At 41.1% G+C, this 24,521-nt stretch overlaps 1 protein-coding gene across 2 annotated transcripts in view; it reads right to left on the bottom strand.

Moving 5' to 3' along the window:
* STON2 (stonin 2) overlaps positions 1–23,751 on the bottom strand; it is a 73,906-nt gene extending 50,155 nt beyond the window's left edge. Inside the window, exons 1-3 of one of the 2 annotated variants that reach the window (XM_040068146.2) lie at positions 23,609–23,751; positions 5,799–6,007; positions 5,126–5,365 (exon numbers count right to left, since the gene is read on the bottom strand). In XM_040068146.2, coding sequence (XP_039924080.1) covers positions 5,126–5,365; positions 5,799–5,886 — 328 coding nt within the window. In that variant the 5' untranslated portion in view covers positions 5,887–6,007; positions 23,609–23,751. Of the gene's footprint in view, positions 1–5,125; positions 5,366–5,798; positions 6,008–23,231; positions 23,350–23,608 lie in introns of those variants that run through there. The other variant, XM_040068147.2, reaches the window with a different exon arrangement.
* Positions 23,752–24,521: the final 770 nt, after the last annotated feature.

Here is a 24,521-nt window from a genome sequence, read left to right as displayed (position 1 = left end):
CTAGGATTACCTTTTGTTTCTGAACATGCAGAGTGTAGAGCCCCAATCTGAATATACTGCATAACATTTCTGCTTAGTGTAGACCAAAAATCCTGTTCTACTCATTCGCCAGACTTGCATGTCAAACAGTTTTCTGCCTTGCCTCTTGAGAAGTGTGAATTTATTTTGTATATCTGCGCTGAGAGCCTCAGGTAAGCAGGCAGTGGTATTTTTATATGCGTACAGCTGTGAGCCTACTGACACGGAGTGGCTTCTGAGCAGAGTAATCCCTGAGGATGAGGAGCTGCAAGTCACATCTGTCTCCTTATTGCACAGGTTGACAACTGTTGTCAGACACACAACCAAAGCCCAGCCCTCCTCCCTCCAGTAACTGCACACTGTGTTGTGTTCAGTGCCTGTAGAGAAAGGATGATGAATGGATGATTATAATCTGTCAGTCCCTCTCTCAGTCCTTTTGTTAAACATGGCATGAGGCACCTCAAAAGCCACCCGTAAAACTTCAGCTGAAATTGCTTTGACAGACAGAGCACTTTATTTGGACATAGAAGACAAACTGAAAAGCTGAGCTCTGTCACTAACAGGAGCCAGGCTGTTTTGGTTTTTTTTAAAGTGTGCTTTATAGCCTAGGAACTCTGGAATTACTTTATAGAAAAAACACAGATTTCCAGTATTTTTTAAGTCAGTCACAGCAATATGAAAAAAACAGGCTAATTTAGAAACATGTAAGATATAATAACTCAAATACTGACAACTAGTTTTGTGCTTTCCAAACCCATTTTTTATCTAAGAAGGCAACTGACTGGACTAGTGTTGCCAAATGCTTCTATATAAGGGCAAATTAATATTATTCCAGGTAAGTTGGGCCATCTTGAAAGAACAGAATTGTTTGCTTTTTTCCTAAAAAGAGCCTTGTAATTTGGAGAACCAAAACCACAGGCAGCTTTTTCTGCAACAGATGTTCTTTAAATTCTTAATACAGTCAACTTCTACTTGTGACTGTTCTAGGTTCCCCAACACTAATAATTAATACTAGCAAAAGTGCATTTTCCCCTATGCCAAGCCAAAAGACCATCTAGCAATCTCAAAAGGCAAGACAAGCAAAAGTAAACATCTTAAGTAAACATGTTTAAGATCTCTCTTCAGATGCTTCTGCTGCTGCTCTTCAGATTCCTGGAAGTGCTGCAGCCAAATTCCTAAATGAGGCAGGGCTCTTTTGTTGAAATTTTGAATTCAGTCTCTAATGCCAATAGCTAGACAGTCACAGCCTTTCTGCCGTAGGAATTTCTCAGAAATGTGTTAAGGTTGAAAGACCAGTGCCAGAACTATCCCTAAAATGCAAATTCTGTAGCATGCATTGGATACTGAAAATCAACTCATTGTTTCCCAAAGCGTTTCCTTCACCATGCATTTTACTTTTCTTGACATGTGTATTCTTAAAACAATGGATTGCCTTTTAATATGCAGATTAACCTCGAAGCATTCATTCCTCTTTGGTGTTTTGAGGACCTGTTCCTTGATCCCTACACTGTGTTACAATAAACCATGTTAGCATAATTTCCTTTCTTGCTACATAGGACTTCAGATTTTTCTGATTTTAGCATAGTTTCTAGTGACAGGTGTAGTTTCCAGCTGCTGATCTTGTGTTGCAAATATCGCCTACTTTCAGACAGAACAGCACAAAGTAGTTAAGCTCAGATATGCTGTTGGATAGCCTCTCAAGGGACATGGTAAGAGTCCAAGTAATTCGAGCCATTTAGAACCAGACAAAAGCTCTTGGGAAGAAGTGGGCGTGGCTGAGTAGGATGGATGATGTAACAGATCTTGCCTTAGTCTAATTATGGTGACTAAGAATACCTCATTGAATTGAAGAGTGCAGCTAACACTGATGGAATATGAGACTCTGAGCTGGAGGCTCATTGTGTAACAAATGCAAATGTTTTGTCACCTGCTGGCTGTGATCATTTACAGATTGTGTAGCAATTCTGATAGCAACATTTGGGTCAGCCTAAAAATCTCATTTTTCACTTTGGCAGTAACAGTTAGACTAGGCTGATAATAATCATAACAAAAATCAAAAATCTTCTTCTTTTCCCAGCAAAAGGAAAACAGAGAAGGGGACACCGCAATACATAATTTCTTTAACTAAATATTTCTATGCCCTCACTCGAGTTTTTGCTTCTTGAGGAGAAATTCACACAATTTGGCAGCTGTCAGTTAAGTATACATAAAACCCAAATGCAGAAATATTTTGAAACCAACATTTTGCTTAGCATTTACTCTGACTGAACCTGGTAGAAGGAAGGGTTTTCAAGAACATCCTAAATAAAGACAGTTTTCACTGTGAGGCTTACTAAAAATGCTTTTTATTTCTGTACCTCAAATTTTGACCTTTCTTTTCATCTTCCAAATTCTCTGCCTGGTTGTTCAGCCCTGTTTCTTGCCATCAATCCCCTGACCTCTGCTCCCCCAATGATGTTTTCACTTTTCCCAGAACAAGGGTCCAGCATTAGCCTTGGTTTTCTTTAAAATGTACTTCCTATACGAGAGCCACTACTGTCATTCTAGCTGTCTTTAAATTGCTATTTTTTAGACTCTGAGCACTTAGGGATAAATATTTGCTTTTGGGGGAACCTGTGCCAAAATATTGTAGCCCTAATATCAGAGCAAGACAGCATCTCTCTCTCCTAGGGCCCATCCTCTTCGCTCTGTCATGGCACTCTGGAAAACCCACTTTGCAAGCCCTTTTAAAAATGTGTTTCCAGGCAGCCTGGCCATCAGCCTGGGTAATTATCTGGTCAGCTGAGCAGCTGCTCAAGCACAGACAGACAGACAGACGATTTCCTAACAGCCCTGACAGGAACACAACTGGGTGTGCTGAGCCTCCAGGACATTGCTCTTCACAGCTGCCTGCACAGGAAACAGATTTCAAATGTGTCCATCCTTCTCACACCAACCCTTCTGTCTGCACTTGGCCTTTATACTCTTCCCTCCCCCCGTCTGGGTATTTGCTATTGTTCTTATGCAGAATGTTTGCTACTGGAAATGAATAATTGCTGTCACCACGGGCTTTCCACTGAGGGTGTCAGCATACACAACATCTCCAGTTTTGCTGTCGCCCATAGAAAAAAGTCACGAGCTGCACAATAACAGAGAACAGCTAGGCTGAAGTTTATTTATCCTATCTCTTGCTGTCAAACGTCCCTCAAAGCAAAGGGCCAGAACTGTCATTTCAGCCTTTAGAGGCTGTCAGCTGCACTGGTCTGGCCATTTGCCATACAGGGTACAGAAAAGGACCAGAGACCAGCTCGTAAGGAAGGATTTTAAAATATCCTTAGGAAACACCTCCTTAGTTCCTATATAGTTCATAGAATAAAAGCTTCCCATGCAAGAATTACATAGAGTACATCCTGGTCTGACTGTTAGGGGAACCACCCTCCTCCATGAATCTCAGTCAGATGCCAAAGTTAGTGTGTAAATATCCTCCCTCAGTGACATGGATCACACAGGACAAGCCTCTACAGGGGCACAAATGACAGTTCTCTTTAAAAGTGCAATGCTTTCACAAAGTCTACTCTGCTCTCCTCATGTGTATATCCTACAGACTGGCGTCCCCTGTGACCGAAAACACACACCAACAGACAGTGCTTTGGCTAAGCACATACCTTAAGACTGGGCCACATCCCTCTAAGGGTAGGACATCAAGTAATATACCATCAAATTTGTTTCACTGAAGTCTTTTTCATATGATTAGCTTCATTAAAGTTGAGCAAATATTTTTATTTTTTGTTTAAGAAGGTGCATTTACCAGTTTTTCAGTTAACGAAGTTCTAACAACATTAGGAAGGAAAAACCAAGAGAGCAACCAAGAGCCCCGTTTGAAAAAGTGTGTGGCTGTAGGAGTAAGCATAAAGATCACACAGCCATGAAACTAGAGAGAGAGGCAGAGCACCTCAGTTTTACGTATTTACACCTCGTGGGTGCTCTTCCTTCTCTCCATGTCACAAGGATAAATAAGTATTTACAACTAAGAACCAACAAATAAATATAAAGAATATCAGAGAAACCTCTTTTAGCCTGAAGATTCCCCTAGTTCTGCACAAAGGTCTAACCACGCTGTCTCAAAAGGACTAGTCTGTAGCACCTATCAAAAGAGCAGATGGAAAACCAGATGGGGTTTACCCCAAACCCAATCCAAAGTTGACAATCCAAGTTTTCTGACAGAAGTATTATTCATGTTACAGGGAATATCTGACGGACTCAGTGAGCAGAGGAAAGCTATAACTCTTTAAACAGCTTTAATAAATACCAGACATAAAGTGGAATTAAGAAGAGAGAATCCCAATTTAAACATGAAAAAGTAAACTTTTTTCTTGGGCAATTACTCCACAACCTCCTGCAAGGAAGGACAGAAGTCTGTTCATGCAGAAAAGCTAGAAGCTCATACAGCCACATGAGTTATCATAAGCTGATGAGGCAAGCCAGAGCATGTGCACGTGTGTTTAAAGTATGTCAGAAAGAACTGCTATATTTGAAGAAAAGTGCATGCAGTGCTGGAATTAAGGTAAACTTCTGTTGTCTTTGTAATTCTCCAGCTGCTAAATCATAGCATCAAAAGACAGCAGAAAGTACTGATGAGCACTGGCACACAAGTTTTTGGTATCAATGAACTGCTAGCAAAAAACATAGGGGAACTATGATCAGGTAAAGGCTATGATCACAGAGGTGATCACTATTCTTTCAGTTACAGATTACAGAGGCAAATGTGGCTTAGGCTTTTTCAATGGCTGTTCATACCTCTATGCAAGAAATGTCACTACAGAAAACACCTCTATTAATTCCTTCCCCATGAATGCATTTTGGCAATCTCCAAAACTTAATCAAGACACAGGTGAAGTGAATCACGAAAGGCTTTCATTTTCTTCACAGAAAGAAAATATTTCTTGTTCAGTCCAGCAGGATAGAGTGAGACCTTTTTGAAACTCTGATAACATTAATTGTGTCAAAATACAGTACAAACTACTCAAAGTTAAACCTCTGAGAAACCAAAGAGCAAGGCAAAAATCCTATATGCTTTCACTTTACTTTGTTATCTCACTGGAACAGACTTTTTTTGCTTTTGCCTCACCTCTTTGTGGGTGGGTTGATGAAGCACTGGTCCACGGTGCATCTTCAAACTGAACCCAAGCACTGATGGATGATGACAGATCATGGTTACCAAGCACAGCAGAATCCACCTTGGGCTGCTCAGTTGCCTCTTCCACCTCTGTGCAGAAAAGGTCTTGAAATTCTCCATTTGCATTGTGGTTCTCTTCTGAGGATGTGCCTGAAGAATTAAAACATTTCACCGGAGGAGCCTCAGTGCTACCTAAAATAGAGACAACATAGAAAGATTTACAGGATTGACCATTATTCCATTGGTTTTTATTGAAACATCTAAAATTTGCCATTAAATGTAGAAAATTTTCCTTCATCTAATGTAGATTTTAGATTAACACTGAGCAGTCTTGCACTTGATTATAATAGGTGAGATTTTCTCCAAAGGTGGTTGGATACTGTCTTGAATTTTGAAGGACAGATCCAAAACCTTGTAGGAGATCCACATTACATCACACAAGGAGAAAATTTGCCTTTTTGACCCAAATTCTCCTATTACATAGGGGTAGCAGGAGATAATTCAATCTCTGCACAAATTGCTTCCACGTAGAAGGCGAGCTCTCCCATGCTAGATATATGACAGTAGTTGGTCTAAATCAAACAAAGGAAGTCTCTCCAGTTTCAATGAAAATCAGAGAGCTTACCTCGTGGGTGAACAGGCAGGAGCAGCTCATCAGTGAAGGACACCCACTCAGACTGGTGGGCGGCAATGACACTTGTCAGAGATGTCATATTTGCAGCAGGTCACTCATCTTCACTTGGGGATCATGAGGAGGAGGAAGCAGAATGGGAGAGGGATGGTGAAGATGAGCCAATAGAGGGAAACACCTCCTTTGCACTCTTCTTCCAACTGCTGTTAAGACAAGGGAGAAGTAGATTATGCCTTCTAAAAAATTAAATAGGAGAAGCTAGTGACACCATTTTTTTCTAATATAGAATGTTAAAGCAATTTATGTACCACAGTCAGTACTGCCAAAGCACAACCACCTTTGAGACAGGAAAATCACCTGTCTCTAGAGGAGAGATACACTTGAATAACTCCTTCATATAAAGCAACTGAGGGTCTTGAAATATCCTCATGTTAAAAGAGTCCATCACCAAAATCAATATTTTAGTCCTTACTCAAGGAGCCATGACTCCCATATGCCCAGCAGGAGCAGATGAGGAGATTCTCCCAGGTTTAGCAAATTTTGATTATGATGTAACTTAATCCCCACTCCAAGCTGCCACCTCGCTGCTTACAATGTCTTATCCCTCTCCAGAGCAAGAAATAAATTGCACATTTCATTATCAGTAACATTTATGTAGCTAATTCTGGAATGAGGATGAGTGCCCAATGACTCTTAAGGTCTGGGTATAGAGAGCTGCCCTCTCATCCAGCTGCACTTTCCACTCTACTGCTTGACTGGAACTTCACATTTTAATTTTAAAAGCCATCTTAGACATTGTCCAGAATTAAGCATGATTTTGCTGTAGCTCACAAAATATTTTCACAGATGTGGAAACTGAATTTAGTATGCACCTCACACCGATCTGTGAACCTGCTAGATGGAATGGAGCACTGGAAAGTGCTCTGGTAACTGGGACAGTCAGGTCCAGGCAGAGAAATTCTCTCTGACAAGTGCCTCTGTTTTGCAAACCACTTCAAAATTCTCAGAAGACTCTTCCTAAGGAAATATGCTAATTCTGTCCCAAATTATCTCAAGCACTGAAGCTCTTGTTGCCATGGTATTGAAGTACTTGAAAATACTGAAACTCAGACCTGACTGTTTGAAAGAGCTTTAAGCAGCATTTCTTGGCCTCCTGTCTCTCACCTAACTAAAGGGCTTTTCAGGGTGAAACTTAGTGTACAAGATACTTCACTGAGACTTCTCTTTACCCTATATTAACAAAATCTGGACCTAAAAAGCAGACATAATTAAATGCATTCAATCTAAGTATTTCTGAAGGAGACAAATCCTCAAATAGCTTCCAATATTATTATTCTCCTCAGGGCCACAAAGTCTTTCATCTGCTGAAAGCAGATCAGCAATCAAGAAAGAGCTGAAAACTTCAAAAGTTTGTAAGTCACAAACCTCCCTGACAACTAAAGAGAATTCATGTTCAGTGTCTGAAGATGACTCTTATTGAGCAGAATGGAACGCAAAATGTACAGTTTCCTGCAAACACATAAAAGGATTCCCAGAGATAATCCTGATGGTTAAGTGCAATCTGCCATAAGACTGATCCCCTTGCCACAGACTTTCCAGAGCCTATGGCCCCCTGACCAGTTGTCTTGGATAATGTAACCTAAAAATGTGTATTCTCTTTCATCTGTTGAAAGCTCTTTTTTGGGAGATGTGTTATCCTTCTCTTGTAACTCCAAGGGAAGGGAGGAGGATGCCTTCTGATAATGGCCCAGCCATTAAACCCAGGTCGGGGCAGTGTTTCTTATCTTTTTCACCACCCCTCCATCCTCCAGATGATATCCTTCTGATAATGGGCCATTAGGGCCCACCAATGACATGACACATTCCATCATCCCATTGGGAGATGCTCCACACAGTGGGGGAGGAGCCAGCTGTTCCCAGCTAGATAAAAACTGGGACTGAAGAACACAAGGCATCCGTTTTTTTTCCACTGAACTCCTGGAGGAAGGTCAGACCCATCTTGTCACCGCTGGACTTTCTACAGGACCATCTCTACTCCACAGAACCACATCTGTTACTGCAGGAGGACTTACCTGGACTGCTTCCAACACCCTGACCAACAGGGTGCCAGGTCATATCCCTGACTCTCTCAGGGTTTTCCAGGATTTTTGTTTGCTACCTCGTTTGGTTTTTTGTACTACTACATTTGTATTTTCTTTTTTTTTTTTTTTTTAATATTCCTACTAAAGAACTGTTACTCCTATTCCCATATCTTTGCCTGAAAGCCCTTAATTGCAAAATTATAATAATTTGGAGGTAGGGGGGTTTACATTCTCCATTCCAAGGGAGGCTCTAGCTTTCCCTGGCAGACAACTGTCTTTCAAAACCAAGACATCAGTCACCCTGCATATTTTTCCCTTGTTACACAACCAATTCCCTACTGCAGGAGAAACAGCGGCGCTTGAGCCCCTTTTCCTCCACTGCCATGGCAGGTCCCCTGTCTCCATGCAGTGTGGGTACATACACTGCCTGCCCTGAACAACATCTATTTTGGGGGCTGTTAATTGAAACTACAAAGCTAAACATAGAAGCAAGCTAATAGAAAAAAAAAAAAAATCAGATGTTTAGGGTCATTTGGATGCCATATGAGGGAAGGAGAGGATGACCTTGGCATCTTGTTTTCCTCATGTGACCAATTAAGCTGTTTGTTTTTGGCTTGTTTAAATATCTGTAACTAAGTTTTCTTTTCCCAGACAACTGGATACTGACCTGCCCTTTCTCCTGGAAAAGTCCTGACAGAAGCATGAAGTGGCAGGAAATGAAAAAAGAAAACAATTTAGCCTGCCCTTGATGCACAGAAACTGCAGTTGAGCTAATTTTTAATTATTTTTTTCCCTTTTAATTTCAAGAAGGAGAAATATATGAAAGGAGGCAAGAAAATGGACTGTTTCAGTAGTACGCATATGTGGGAGAAATTTACCATTATTTTAAGATGGATTTCCTCTAGTACTCTACTGCCCCGTGACAAACATAATTCTTAAAATCCACTTAGTACCAGACAGCACTTTAAAATTAGCACTTCAAAATGGATAGTGAGCACTATAAGCCCAGAAAAGCATTAGAATACTGTGCACTGAGGGTTATACAACTTCCCTGGAATTTTCAAGGGGCTTCCCAGTTTGGTAAATAAAAGAGATTGTGTTGATGTATTAGGGTTATCACACCCTTTAGACAAGCAGGCTGAAAGAGACGAAAGGCAGTCTGAGTAGCTAATAACTTCAAAGATATTCAGAATAGAGGCATTTTGAGGATGCATAGGTTGGGTTTAAAAAAAAAAAAAAAAGAAAAAGATATAATTTTGCATTCTTTCAACATTCACAAAAAACCCTCAATCCCACCCCTTGACTTAAATGCCTGTCCAGAATTATGAATCGTGTATAGCTAACACCTGTGCAGACTACATGGAAAAAAATACTTCACCCATAAATTAATTTTCACCTCTCATCCACTCCAGAATCATCCTTCCAGAAAGACCTAAGCCAATCCCACTGTGAACCAATGAGCCTCAGCCAGCACAACAGCAGTGCCACTGTGCATTCAGTTAACACAATGATGCTGCAATCTGCAGAACTGCTACAGAGGTAAATCTCTCCAGAAGAACCGTTTGAATGGTGGGTACACCTGAATCCTCTCTGTAACAAAGCAGCCAGCACCACTACTCAAACATTGCAGTGAGTACTCTGCAAGTGAACTTCAGAGTGCTCCTGCCTGTTCTTCAGACTTCTCAAGCATCTCTGGCTATTTGTAGAGGAATGAATTTTGGAGCCTACTAGGACTAAGAACAAATGGATCCTTTAAACTCCAAGTGAGTTGCAGTTAAAGCAAAAGTTTATGCTGCACAGCCCAAAGAAGAGCAGATGGAAACACATTTTTTGGAACAAGATATTACCAGGCCAGACCAGCATTATTTATCTCTACATGAATAGGATTGTTTAGATTATTACTTCTGGATTTGTGTTATCATGTGCACTAAGCTTTTGGTGCTGAACTTTTTGGTTTAAAAAAAATGTAAGCTAGTTTATCAGGTTTTTGATAAAAAGTTGTGAATCATAAGTTTATTTCCCACTATTACACATTAAATACAAGGTAAAGAAGATGTTATACTTAATCACCCCAATGATTCTTACCATCAATTTCAAGGCAGTGACTTGACCATGAGGCAAAAAAAAAAAACCTCTAAGAAGTTGAAATTTCTGCTTCAGGTGAAGCAGAAAATTTTTCACATTACAGTTTCACAGTGGTGCATGTAAATCTGAGTGACAAGTAGGTGACAGTTATTTCCAGTTCTCCAGAAGGTGGAGATCATAGAGCTGGAACAAAACTACTTGTCTCTTTAGTCCTCACAGTGTTTTGATAAAACACATTATACCAGCCCTTTTTAAAACTGATAACGGTCATTCTAAAATGACAAAACTGGTTTGATAACTAGATACTTCTATTTCAAAACTATGTAAATTCACAGCCAACAGCCATTCCTTCTTGTGACATGATTACCCATCTGTCCTCTTGTACAACTCCACTCTAGCAACAGATGAAAAGGAGTATCATTGTCCTTCCCCCTTTATCTCGGTAAACTAAAACCATGCATTTGACAAAGACACACGTAATTATCCTGTCCCAGAAGTCTACACCCAGCACCTTGTGCAATAAGCCCTCACTTCAGGTGGGACCTTTACACACTATGTGAGTACAAACACCAACAGTAGTAAAGTTGATATGTGCAAATGTTTGTGGCACTATTGAGGTTTAGGAGTATCAGAACTATCTGTAATGGATTTCAGAAATATCTGTAATTTCCTGGTGTTTCTGTAAACATACCATTCCAAGTATTTAATTACTCGTGTTTGGGCAGCAAACTCAAACAGTTTCTCAGTAAATTTCAACTCCACTTAGAAGAAACAGATTAGCACAGTTAATAATTTTAAGCACTAAGGGTCATTTCTCCAATTGCTTCAAGTTACGTTCATATGATGTAGGCTGCAGTCAGCTTTCTGGTCACTACCCAGAGTTACTAAGTTACAGTTATATGGGAAAACAGGAGAAAAAAATCAGAATAAAAATACTGAGAGCGAAACTCAGTTGTTTGCTTTCTTGTTTTCCAAACAGAATATCAATAGCAAGCTTGTACTAAGGGCATAGATGCTATTGCCTACATGGGAACACTATTGAAAAAAAATCCTGTAATCCATACTGTGATTCTGTTTTTCTTGCTTATACATTCCCTTACAATCCCAGGAACTGAAATGTTAACTGGTTATGGTGGTTTGCACTGGGTTTTGTAGGAGACCATTGTGGGAAAACAACTGGAAAAGCTATTGAATTCCACACTGAAGAGAAAAGAAACTAAACCAAAAGGACAGTAAGAAAAGGAAAGTCTCTGATCAGGGCTTTCCTTCTAACAAACAAGCTTCACTCCCACCAGGAAAGCCTCAAGGAGAAATAAGTAATTTTATCTTGACCATGTTTTGGCAAACTTGTACAGATGAAACTATTCTAGTAGCATGAACTGAGGAATGATTGCTGCCTTGGGCAAATTTCCAAGTGAGAGAGAGCTCATGGCTCTTCCTCTCAGCTTGGCCTGTAAATAAACACTGACCATCAGCACATCATGATCTGAATAATAAACAAACTCCAAATTGGAACTCTGTTCTCAAGCATCAAAACTAAGTCCCAAATACTTCAAGGTGCAACAGCATAAACAAAACACAGTGCCAAACAACAGAAAAAACCCCAAAACAATGAACTTGAGAAACCCAGTGAAATAAAGGAAGTGGATTTGGGTATCATTCTTACTGAAAAAAATCATTTTACCAACCTCTGCCTAAATACCTGAAGTAATATTACCTTATGAATGACCTAGATGATGACAAGAATAAAGTTATATTTGGTTGATTATTGTATTTGTAATATTGCCAATATTTTCTCCATGTATACAGCTCTGCCAGCTTGTAAATTGCCCTGAGAAAGCCTCTGGTAAAACGGTTTTAGATCTTAGACTGGTTTTACTCACTCTGATACGTGCTTTTATATGAGCTCCATGACTTCTAATGTAGCTTAAGAAGCTCAGTCATTACCTGGTGCATGTAACACAAAAGCTTTCAATATGAAAGGAAGAATTAGGACCCAAAGGGAGACAAAATGGACATGCCTTATGAAACTCCTGCAGCCCCTCTGGGAGAAAGGATGGCTTTTCCCATTATGGATTACTCCTAAGTGAATAGTAATAAGAGCCTTGACAGTGCTGGGTCTGCAGAGCCAGAGCAAATCCACCTGTGCCTTTACAAGGTAGGTCATTAGTGCTGTCTTCTGGTGGCTTTAGACAGAGATGGAGTGAGGTACTGCAGGTGACTAGAGCCATCTGGCACACTGAATGACAGAAAAGCAGACTGGGATCTGCCTGAGCCCAGGACCCAGTGCAGTCACACTAATGACCATTCCAACAGATAGAAAGTGATCTGCCTAAATCCTCACCGCAAGTCCATGGCAGAAGCAGTGTCAAAGCTCAGGTGACTTGGAATGAACTTATTTTCTCCAGCACAACCAGCACACAGAAAACCATATGCCACAAACACACATGCCAGCTTTCCTGGAAGCGCACAATTCCATGACAGTAAGAGAGGAGAGTCTGTACAGGATGCATTGGTAAGAAAGTCCTCAGCATCTCCCTCAGGAATATTTGCGTCAAGGCTAATATCTGGAAGGTCAACAGCTGCTGTTTTCTCTGCACCAAAATCTATCTGCCACAGAAGCTCCTCTGTTTTCCATAGAGAGAGAAGACACCTAAAATGCTCTCCTGCAGGCAATACCAGCATATTTAAGCAGTTCAGAAGGCAATAATGTCTCTCCTGTCAAGGCCATGCCACAGAAATACTTCATGGATTCTGGACGCCTCACAATGAGAGACAAAGATTCAAAGTCTGATGCTAGAGAAAAATTGTACAACCTCCTCTACTCCTTGTACTCCTAAAAACTTGAAAAATGTAGAAAGACACTGCAGAAGACCGGCAGTGCAAAACAAAATCAGCTTATTTATATATTTATTTATTTTTACTATTAGAAGTAATACACAGCAGGCAAAAACCAAGGGAGGATGTGAGACAAAATGTTTGACAGTGAAGTTCTGCATCTCAGGACTTTCAGTATAGCTCACTCTGGGTACATGATTCATTCAAAGTGTAACTGAAGCCATGTAATTGCATGGGAACTTGAAGGACAACTTCCCAAACTGCCAACTTTTCAACTCAAACTAGAACCTGAGGCCACAATCAGTCAAATGCTTCTCTTACCATATAGAGCAACAGTGCAATAAAACTAGACTGGGACAAGACCACAGGAAAGAGGCAATGTGTCAGTTTGTTTAGCAGAACCTTTGCATCTCTAAAATCTGGCACCCCCCCCAGTCAGTATCGTAAAAACAGGAAAAAAAAAAAAGGAAAAAACCCATTAATTTAAGGTTTTTCTTCCCAAAGACTAGAATAGTTCAGATCAGGTTTTACTTTGTTCAGCAAAATTCCGTGGGTAACGATAGTAGGCAACAGGAAATCTAAATGCAGTAAGGGAGGAAAGGTTGCTAACCTCTCCTTAGGAGAGGGTGGGTACAGGGTCCTGACTACTCTTCCCTGTTTTCTCAAGGTCTTCACAGGGCAGAAGTCCAAAGCAGCACCCAGATCCCAGACTTCAACACCTGCCCATTACATGTGTCACAGATTCTTCTCTGCGTCAGGATGGTGAATTTGCAGTACTCACAACTATTGCACAACACAATACTATAAAATTGATGCTCCAGTCCACAGTATGTAGATGGAACTGTGTTTAAGAATTGATTTCTTCCTTAAAACCTCAAAAAGTGAGTCATACAAGGAACGTGCATTTCAAAAGAAAATTGCCACTGAGTGACCTGGTTTGGACATCTGAAATTCATGCTTTCATATGTTCTCATTTAAATTCTGCACAGACAAGCTAGCCAGATGTATTCCATTTACCAAACTCTCCAAAAGCTCCTATACTTTATTTGCTGTTGTGATGACTATCAAATTGGTTTTTTTAAGTTATCTCACTAATACAAAAAGCATAGTCTTCTACTATTAATCACTGTAGAACCAACTATGCTATCACAGCCTGACATCACTGAAGACAGCCATCAATCAAGAAGTGAACACAGACCATAAACCCCTACCTACCTGTCCTTCTTCTGTACTGGGACTAATGCCAAAGGAAACAGGAAAAGGAGTAAGCGACATAAGTTTACTGGAATATCATGCTGGAAGATAAACACGCTTTTAGAAAACACCCAATTTGACTTGTATGAAAAGACATTCTGTTCTGACAGGTATTAACTTTCCGACACATTGCAACAAATGCTGTGTTTCAAGTATTCACTGTACAACTCAAAAACTGATCCTGCTTCCATTAATAAAAGGAGACCCAGTAGAATTCTTCCTGTGCCTCAAGTTTCACCTGCACTAATGAAATCAGGGCTTTATTTTCTGATTACAAATAAGTTAAATGCTAGAAGATAGGTAAAAACACCTTCAGTGAAGAGGGTGAGTAGAATTATTTGCCCTCAATCACTATCAGTTAAACTCTCATTTTGACTAAGAGAGCTGGGAGAAGAGGAAAAAAAGACACCCCCCCCAAAAAAACCAACAACAACAAAAAAACCCCCAAAAAAACCTGCAAGAAAGAAAGAAGTCAGGCCCTCAAACACTAGCCACATTCAAGACAAGGGAGGAACTGAATTCTGTAGAAAGATGCTTCACTGGAGCCTGTATGCCTCCAGAGAGGATGGGCATTGATCTGTCTGAGCTGTGAGTATGCACAGAACGGGAGAACAGATTCACAGTGAGAGAAAAACACAGAATCCAACTGTGAAAGCATCAGGAAGACAAGGACTATTGAGGAAGTGATGCAGCCCTGAATGAAAGCAAAGAAGTTTTCTTGTGCTGAATGTTGGCTCAAAAGGGTTATTAGGAACACTGAGCAAGAAAGTCATCTTCTGTCCAAGTCTTCTCTGTATTTCCATATAGCTAACAACTATTTACATATAAATAATTTCTCTATAATTTATGTATTTCTATGTGACATCTTTTATGACTTCTAATCTGTATCAGCAGCACCCTTCCAATGAAAAGAGTTTTAAAAGGGATTTTTGTTATAAAGGAGATTCTTCTTGATTGTTGTAGATAAAGGCAACATTAAAATGTGAAGTTGTCTCCCAGTTTAAGGAAACCCTGCTTGATTATTTAAAGCCAGACAAAAACCAATACTCTGGAAGAGATATCACAAGGAACCAGCTTAGCAGAAAATTATTTCGATGATCCAACCGGTCTTTCCTCATTTCCAGCGTCTGAAGAGTCAAATGCAACTTAATGTGATGCCAGGACACAGCAGTCCTTCAGGGCAACCCACAAATATCATGTTTGTTGTCACTCTCTATTTCAGACAGCCTAAATATAGGCCCATTAGACATGATGGTTCTATTCCTTTAGCATGGCTACTCCTGTTTCAAGAGAATGAAAAAAACAGCTCTAGAAAAAAAAAAAAAAAGCTTGTGCAAAGATTGAATTTAAAGGCACCCAGTATTTTATATATTACCAAAAATATACCTGAAGTAGAAACAAAGTTCCTGACAAGTCAAGTTCATACACAGTACAAAAGAGTATGTTTGCAATGGTCCTGTCTAACGCATTTGTGTCTAATAGTATTTGTTTAATTGTCAAAACATAAGAATGTATCGTATACTAGCACGATGCACAGAACAGAGGGTGTGAGAAAATCCTTCACTTTTTGTTGTTTGGTGAGCCTGTGAGACAGCAGGCAACCTTGTGCATTGCAAAAGGGGAATCCAAGATACGTGGCCATCTATCTCGGTGTGATCCCTTAAGTGATGCAGAGGCACTTGGTGTGAGTGATGCAGGCCCCTCTCGCATAGGGAGGCAGCAAATCACTTGTATTTTATCACACTCAGTATTTTGCTCAGGAAGCTACAACAGGGAAGAAATGCAAGTCTGACACCAGCTGCAGAAAGGAGGACTGGGTGCACCTCATGCTAGAGGGCATCAAATAGTTAATGCCAACGTTATTGCAAGGCTTCCATCATCTTTCAATCTTTTAATCTGACACAAATGCCCAGTTCCAAAGCACACAGGGTGTTAAGAAATGTGTATTATTATACACAAATTCATATTTACCAGCTCCTACAGAGCGGGACAATGGTAAATCACTCAATGGTGGGGCATTACTGTCAAAGTAAACTGTCGAAACTGGAATAGCAGGGAGCACTACATGCATCCTGTGTGCATGACAGAGCTGTGCAGACACCCTGGGGGCCAAACCATTTGCTAGGGAAGCATCTGCAGTGGCACCCTCTTGTATGCCTGGCTTGAGCCAGTGGGACACAAGTGCTGTAGCAGTGTGTACATTCACAGGCTACAGAGAACCAAAACTAAACAAACCACTATTTACAGGTGCATGGAAAAAAAAAAAATCTCCAGTTTTCACACAGGCATAGGAACGTGATTCAATCCTTCAAAATGTTTTGAGGCTAAATAATAATATATAATAATTATTATATATATAAAATATAATTTATAATATATATAATATATAATAATTTAGTTGGACACAACAAATCGATACTCAGAAAAAAGAAGAAAGGAAAAGAGAAAAGAGAAAGGAAAAAGCAGATAAATGTACAGCAAGACATTTCCCTCTTCTTTCCTCCTCAAAAAACTAATGTTTCAGTTTCAAATAGCTGAGATTTATTTTATCATTTAATCATGGAAGTATAAAATGTTAAAGCTTGAGAGGGACCCTCAAGATCGTCTAGTTCCACTCCCTGTCATGGGCAGGGAGAATTTATTCAACGCAGCCCTGAACACTGCCAGGGTCAGGGCATCCACAACTTCCCTGGGCAACCTGTTCCAGGGTCTCAGCATCCGCCCAGTAAAGAATTTCTGCCTAATGTCTAACCTAAATTTCCCCTATTTCGATTTGCACCCACTACTCCGTATCAGTCAGTACAGTTCCTAAGGAAGAGGAAATCATGTAAAGTTTAACTGCAGCAGGTGACCACCCATTCTAGAACTGTGCTCTCCTTCTGCATTATGCATGTAGAAACTTGCAGAGTAAGATGAGAGTCACACGGTAAGAGAAGTGAAGTCATGAACATATTACAGCTCTCAGCTGGGCTTGGGGAATGCGGTATCCCAAATTTTTAGACAAGAATTTAATTCATGTTACATTTCTGAGTGCTGTCAGATGTTGCACAACTTTTCTTCTTTCTGGTTAATGCATGACCTCTACTGTGTCATGCAAGCGCTTTAGTAGAGCAAGCGTGTAAAAAAGCCCACAAAAACACGAGATCAAACACCACCCAAGAAGCACCAAGACTCCCTTTCCATCCAACCCGCCACAACTTTAAGACAGGTTTATTGTTGCCTTGAAAGCTCCAGAGTGTAGTCAGGAAAACAAAGAAAAAAGAATTCTCTGAAGACTCCACTCACTTCATCAAACAAAACAATATAAAGGACTGGAGATGGATGTTGAGCACTCAGGTCATACCAGCAAGGCCTTTCTTCATTAAAAGGTCTGGAATCTGAATATGCTGCCTGTGCAAGCCCTCCTAGGTAACACTCCCAGCAGCGCAGTGTGTTTGACAGCATGGCTGCCTTCTGGAGCTGCTCTGGGGATGGAAGCAACGCAGTCAGGTCACCTCACCTCCCACCCATCCTTATGCAGCCAAAACTGACCATGGTTATTCTGCTCCTCAGCCCACAGTTAGTCTCAGTAGCACAGTGTTATGATGTGTGGAAATACCAGCTCATGGCAAACCTAATGTAGTGTTCCTGCTCTCTTGGCAGCTCTGGGGAGGCTGAATCCAGGTAACCTTTGGCAAAGGCTGCCATATCCAGTGGACAAGTTTTGGCAGTGGGATAAAGACAAGTAGATTTTAAAATATTTGAGGTATTTAGTTCCTTTTTCATAAAGGCACAGGCCCACAAAGGGACAGGGGCACTGTTACCAAGAGTCACTGCATCAGAGTTGTAAATCTGACACGTAATTCACACAGATGCAAAAGAATGTTGAAAATTACTGAAAATTAGAAGGTGTTTTTTTTTCTTCCTTTTTTTTTTTTTTTTTTTCTTCTTCTTTTAAGGCAAACTTCCTGAAAAAAAAAGGATTTATCTCTTGAGAGTTAGTGCCTGTGTTACTGAAGAGCTAATGTAGCTGTCTGGAGCTGCAGCTCCCAAAGGTCTGTGGCTACCCTCAATCAGCCTCAGCTCCAAGCACATTCATATCAATAGCCTGGACTGGATACAGGGAGAATCTACAAACTTCTCTGGGAAAAAAAGAGTTGAATGCTGCCATCAAGCTCTGAGCCCACATGTAGTGGGGTAAACTAATAAAGCTGCCTCCGTTCAGAGAGACTGGATGCCTAAATTGCCGAGCTTAGAGAGTTGTTATTTAGGAGAGGAAAGCCCACACCTGTAAAATCTATTCCATCTCAGTTTTATCCTCTTCAGTTACATTTGAAAATTCTGGCTGTGAATGCCCCCAAAGAATCCATGCACCTCTCAACTGAGATGGCATTCCTCATGCTAAACTCATGTACTGGATAACTTAGGATAAATTTGGGAGCATGCACCTGATGTTTCCACCATGTGTAATTTTTATATATAGACTATAAGCTTTAGCCAGGTAAATTCTTGAACTGTAGTGGACTTGAAACAACCTAGCAAGGATCAGAGAGAAAGGAGCATTCCTGTTGGCAAGCTTCCTTCAGCAAGTTTCTGTCATTAGGAGCAGCTGGCAACTAAACAGCAACTAATCATTAAACTTCATAGGCCAAATTCTTCCTTACAGCTATTCAATTGAAACTGCTCTATTAGAAAATAAACAGGCCTTGTGCTGCGGAGCTTGACCAGCTCTAGTTTCAGTTTTGCAGCTAGTATTACTTTTTCTCTTCAAAAATACTTAGTAGAGATTTTTTCATGCATTTTCCATCACCCACACAACCACAAAACCACCATGAAGTTCTGCAAAACAGTACCTTCAGTTCACCAGAGGCCTCTGATTCAGATAGCAAAATTACTGTATTGTATAGCCACCCCCTATTTCAAAAGTAAGTTGAAGAGAATTCTTTAATTTCGTTTCACAGCTGGCAAACCCAAGAGCCCACAGAGGACTGGTTTCTATAAATATTCACGTCTACAAACGCCAACTAAAACTTGGCCTAAAAGAGCATAATGAATGAAGAAACAGCTCAGCAAAAAGACATCCATTCTGTCTAGCTCACCAGGCAGGTCTGCAGCCCTTGGACCAGGAGCTCCACTGTGAATCTCAGCTCTGGAGCACACTGTCTGCTCTTGGAATGTCAGCACAGTTTTGAACTACTAGAGCACCTCTGTAGGATCCTGGAGCACACTGGTCAGTTCTGCCCTCTGTTTCAAGCTGAAGGAGCTGTGCGGAGATATTTAGTTCAGTTACCTTAATAAAGCAAGATGAATCACACCTCCTTTAACTCCAGACACCCAGGCAGACATCTGAGATAGTCACCTTATGCTCCGCTTGCAGTCAACAGAAGGAACAGGACACCTCCAGAGGGTCCTTTGCCTGATCTATTTCCAAATGAGGTGAATCCCCCTCCAAGAAGAGTGTGGTAACTAACTCAGACTTGCATATCTTTTTCACATCTCAGGGTGTAAACTTCAAGGAAGTCTTACACACATTTCTAGACATTTCACTGCCGCTGACTGACAAACCTTAATATATCACCACTGAGAAATATTTTCAGTATTATGGGAAGTACTTCCTCTGTTAAAAAAGTACCTATTGATGGGTTTTTGGGATTGAGGAGAGCAAAAGCTCTTTAATTTTATGGTTTCCCTTCAGAAACTGTATCTCTATAGAACTGATGTATAAGAAAGTCATACATTTCAGTAAGCGACTTCTTTTAGGATTATTTCCTATTAAAAAGCACTATTTGCTGCTATGTTTATCTAAGGGACTCACTGTCCTAGCATTGATGTCTGCTCTTAACTCTTTTAGCATTGTTCTACGTTGTTTATTCTTTTTCTTGTATTTTTCTGTCAATATATACTAACGATTATGCTAAATTTAAAGATGGGTTGTCAACTTGGTCAAGAGACTATATCCTAAGTTTACACTAGTAAACAGCATAAAACCTCACCAGTAGGAGTAGAGTGAAATACTAAGCATCAAGGGCACAACTTTCACACTACCTTTTTTGTGGTTTTTACTTACAATTATCTCCAAAAGGATCCTGTAGACTGAATTTGCATTAGCACTTGGAGTACATTAAATGAACTCCTCCTTCTGCTCAGTTTTATCCCAAACAGAATCAGTTTATGTGCTCTGAGATGCAAACTGAACTGCAGAAATGCAGGTGATCAGGACATTAATTTTTAAAGTGCATTCCTGCTCTAAATAATGTGCTCATGTATTTCCATCCACAGTTTTTTCCAGAAAAGATAATAAAGCTGGAACAGTGATGTGTGGTCCCTGGTCTTGTGTCTTTTCTATTTTTTCAATCAATTTCTGAAATTTTACCCCCCTTTCAGTTTTGAAAAAAAATAGGACATTCCACACCATTCACCTTATTTGAACATTTAGAAGATAGTGAAAATTGAAGCCAGAGGTCAATAGGGGATATATGATCCCTTCCTGGGAATCAGTTTCACCCACATAGACACCTGTAGATGGATTTCTGACCCTGTTTAAGGTCCTGGTAAACCTTTCATCACCTACAAGGTGCAAAGATTCAATCCCTGAAGTTTCCAGTTGTACAAGCTGAGTTGTAAGGCTTCTAATTTCCTAGGACTCACATTCTTGTGGTCATAATTACAGCTATAGTCTTGAAGACAACACATGCTCATACCCGACACATACAAAGACAGGCATTCCTTCCTTGAGGTTAACCACTTGTGAAGTTATTACATCCATTAGCAGAATTCATAACCCCGTAAGAAAACATCCGGCATGAGAGACTCGAAAGAAATAAGTACTAAGACAGCTGAGGACAAAATAATCTGGTTTTGCTGTTGAGTACTTTATCCTTTTTTTGTTGTTGTTGTTTTTTTTTTTTTTTTTTTTTTGTTTTTTTTTTTTTTTTTTTTTTTGTAATGCAACCAATGATTAAGACAAGTTGGCCAAGAATTGCATTTTGAAGGTTGTCCTTTCCTAGCTGACCAGCAGAGTAAGTTTAAGTAATTGCCTTCAATAAACACAACTTTTAGATGGCAAACATTATGTTAGAAGACTGCCACCACCACATGAATCCTTATGGCTCTATAGCTTAGTCCCTAATGATCTTTTCGGTTCTCCAGCTTCCAAAGAGGAAAGATCATGGTGTTGCAAAGACGGCCTTTAACAGGACTTCAACAATTCAAAATTGATTCTGTTAGCCTACTGCACAAAGCCTCAGTGCAACGCCTGCGTTAAAAGCTGCATGAAGAAAATGTACTATCAGGTGCCAAGTGCCAGCAGCAGGAGAATCCACAAGCCATGATCTTATAGCTGATGCCACCTTGGAAACTGTCTCACTGACTGGAAAAGTCACTGCTTCAGGGGCAACAGAAACCTTGCAGAGCAAAACATCTTGAGAGGTTTGTAACACACTTGGATACCACTTCTCATCTTCACTTGCTGATGCCAGACTTGAGATAGCTGAAAATTACAGACTCTAGAAACATGATGTATTTAGCCCACTCACAGTATGGTTTTAACCCACACACAGTCTGGGTTTCTCAGCCAGGGAACTGCATCAGCTGCTAGTTGTTAACAAGACAGCTGGCAAGGCAGCACAAACAAGGACTTTGACATGGGCAGTTGGCCACTACTGAGATGTAGCTGTTAGCTTTTTACCTTGCATCTCTTGGACTGCAATCTAAATCAACCACACAGAGTAGTAATTATGCTGCTGACATAGTGAGGGATACAAGGAACTCAGGTCAAGGAAAGCTCTGCAGTTAAAGACATAGGTATGTTGTTCTGTTCTCAATGATAATGAAGGACACAAATGATGAGAGTGAACAACTAGTCAGAACTGAGATACACTGCATCACATGAGAGAAAAAAAATCTGACCCTTTTCTCTTACTGGAAAGTTTAATGGTCATGCTCCTGATGATACTGATATTTTAAAAATAATTTAAAAGCCAAAACTATGAAAGAGCAGAGATCACTAAAGTTGCCAGCTGTATTCCTACCTATAGGGAAGACTGTACGTTAGATCTCCTAGGGAGTAACTGCTACTCACTTTGTACTTTAAAGCATCATAGGAATATAATGAAAAGCCATTAAAAATGTACAGAAAAAGTCAAAAATTTACCTGGAAAAAAGCATGACATAAAGTAATTCATAGCAAACGCTGCTTTAAATCATAATCAATCAAAACTGAAAATTCTTGGAGAAGAGACAACCTAGACATTAGGAAACGAAGTAGTTAGGAAAGTCTGATGTGTTGCATAATTCTGCATAATACATCTCATAGAGATGCGGGAAACTGATCTTTAAGCTTTTTGGTGATAACACAAACTTTATTAAAATAAACCTCTTTTTCTAGACAATATTAAGGCAAAGTCCACATTTCACTTGTCTCTGTAATGCAAGGTATGTTTCCATCACCTTGGCAGAGAAAAGAAAAAACAAAATCAGAGTCACATGCCAGAATTAGCAAACACAATCGTTTTCCAAACAACCCGTTGTTTGAAATTTACTTGCCCAGACTAGTAAGTTTGCAAAATACACATTTCACAGACAACAAGAATGATTCATATCTGATTCATAAGTAAAGAAACGCCAATGTTTGCCAATTTTTTGCCTTGACAATACTAAAAGTGCCCTCAAACCAATACTGCAATATTATCCTAAGGCTGTTTCCCAGCAAAAGGCGCAACTGAAGTATGAGAAGGCATGATCTGCAAAGCATCACCCGATTTAGTCAAGCAGTCGAGAATTTTTTAAACTTTTGCGTCTCTGGAAACCTGAAGTCTCAACGATTAAGTCATGGGAAAGAAAAAGAAAGCTGAAGCTGATTGCAACCAATTAATCCACAAAACAATTAACAAAAATCAATAGAGAAAAGTGGAGATGCAGTACAGAAAGACTATTTAACACATGAGCTAAATAAAGGGGCAGAAAAAAGGATGTCTGGTCGTATATCGACGCAAAAATCCACTTTGCATGGAAACATGTAATTTGAGCATTTTAAACCTACAATTTACACAGCGCATTCAAACGCGAGAACAGAAGGATGAGCGAGCGATTTTTGTTTGCCTTGCAATATCCGAACCGCAGAAAAACGTTTCAAAAGCAACACAATTCAGCAGACCCAGGCAAGAACAGAATGCAAACCATGAGTAATTACACAGAGCAGCTGAGGGGTAGGAGGATACGAGCAGCTTCGCCGTGCCGCTGCTAATGAGCGTTAACCCTTCCGCAGCCGGAGAGCACCGACGCGCCCGTACGGGCACAGCCGCACATGCCGAGGGGTGCTGGGCTGCCCGGCACCAACACCCTCCGCGGAGAACGGCCCTGAGGGAGGCTGCGAGCACCGACGGGAACAGGTCCACGCTCGCTGCAGATGGTCGCGGCTGGGAGCGACGGAACGACCCCGGCGGGGAAAAGGGCCGGAGCGCGGAGGGGAACCTGGGCTCCGTCAGGGCGCGCAGCCGAGAGCGGCCCCGCTCCGCGGGCACCGAGGGGCAGGCGGCGACCCCGCCTCCCGCCAGAAGGGGTACCTGCCTTCGCTTTAGGGCTCCTCGGCTCCGGTTTCTGATGTCCTCCGCCCTCGCCAGCTCCGATGCGCGGCCCCGCTCCCCGGCTCTCAGAAGGCAGAGCGCGGGACGCGGCCCCGCTCCCCGCAGCTGCCCGGCCCCGCGCTCCTACCGGCGGGCGCGCTGCTCCCGGCGCGATCGGCCGCAGCTCCAGCTCCAGCTCCAGCCCGGCCCGGCCCGGCCCGCCCGCGCCGCCGCCATTGGGCGCTCCCGGCGGCGCCGCCCCGCATTGGCCGGGCCCGGCCCGTCCCCCACGGAGCCGGAGCCCGTCCCCGCCGCTCGGCGCGCAGGGCCCGGCCCCGCGCACAGGTGGCGGCTCGGGAGGCGAGTCCGGCGCTCCCCGCCTTGAGCCCGTCCAAGTTTGTTAGGGCCCGCTTCTAAACACGATTCAAAGGCAACGGACTTCGCAGTCTCCGCTCACCCGCGCGCAAAAATAAACAGCAATGTGCAAATAACAATCGATAATACAAATAAAATATCCTTCTGCTCGGGCTTATTCGAGGGGCATGCTTAAATACAACCCTACTTATTTGTAACAGGTGAGCTGGTGTACACACTTTTAACACCAATTAACAGGCTTCTTTGGTTGGACCCTGATGAATTTTGCAGGTTATGGATTAGGCAGGTATAAGAAAGATATTATAATATCTGTGAACCAAATTGTGTTTATGTTGTTAAACTGTAAGAGTATTACAAACCTAATAATATAAACTGTATGTTAATACTAATCTTATTTCTGCCTTTAAATAGTTCAGAGAGCAATTTGCATATGGAAATGTCTTTATGGAGGAATGGAAGGAGTAGGAGGTAACATACCTTATACAGGTTCTTATATTTTCTTGAGTCTTCTCAGAATCAAAACCACAGCAAACACTTTTGGC

This window comes from Hirundo rustica, chromosome 6, assembly GCF_015227805.2.
Source record: "Hirundo rustica isolate bHirRus1 chromosome 6, bHirRus1.pri.v3, whole genome shotgun sequence".
Taxonomy (NCBI): Eukaryota; Metazoa; Chordata; class Aves; order Passeriformes; family Hirundinidae; genus Hirundo; species Hirundo rustica.
This window is presented reverse-complemented; position numbering and strand designations above follow the sequence as displayed.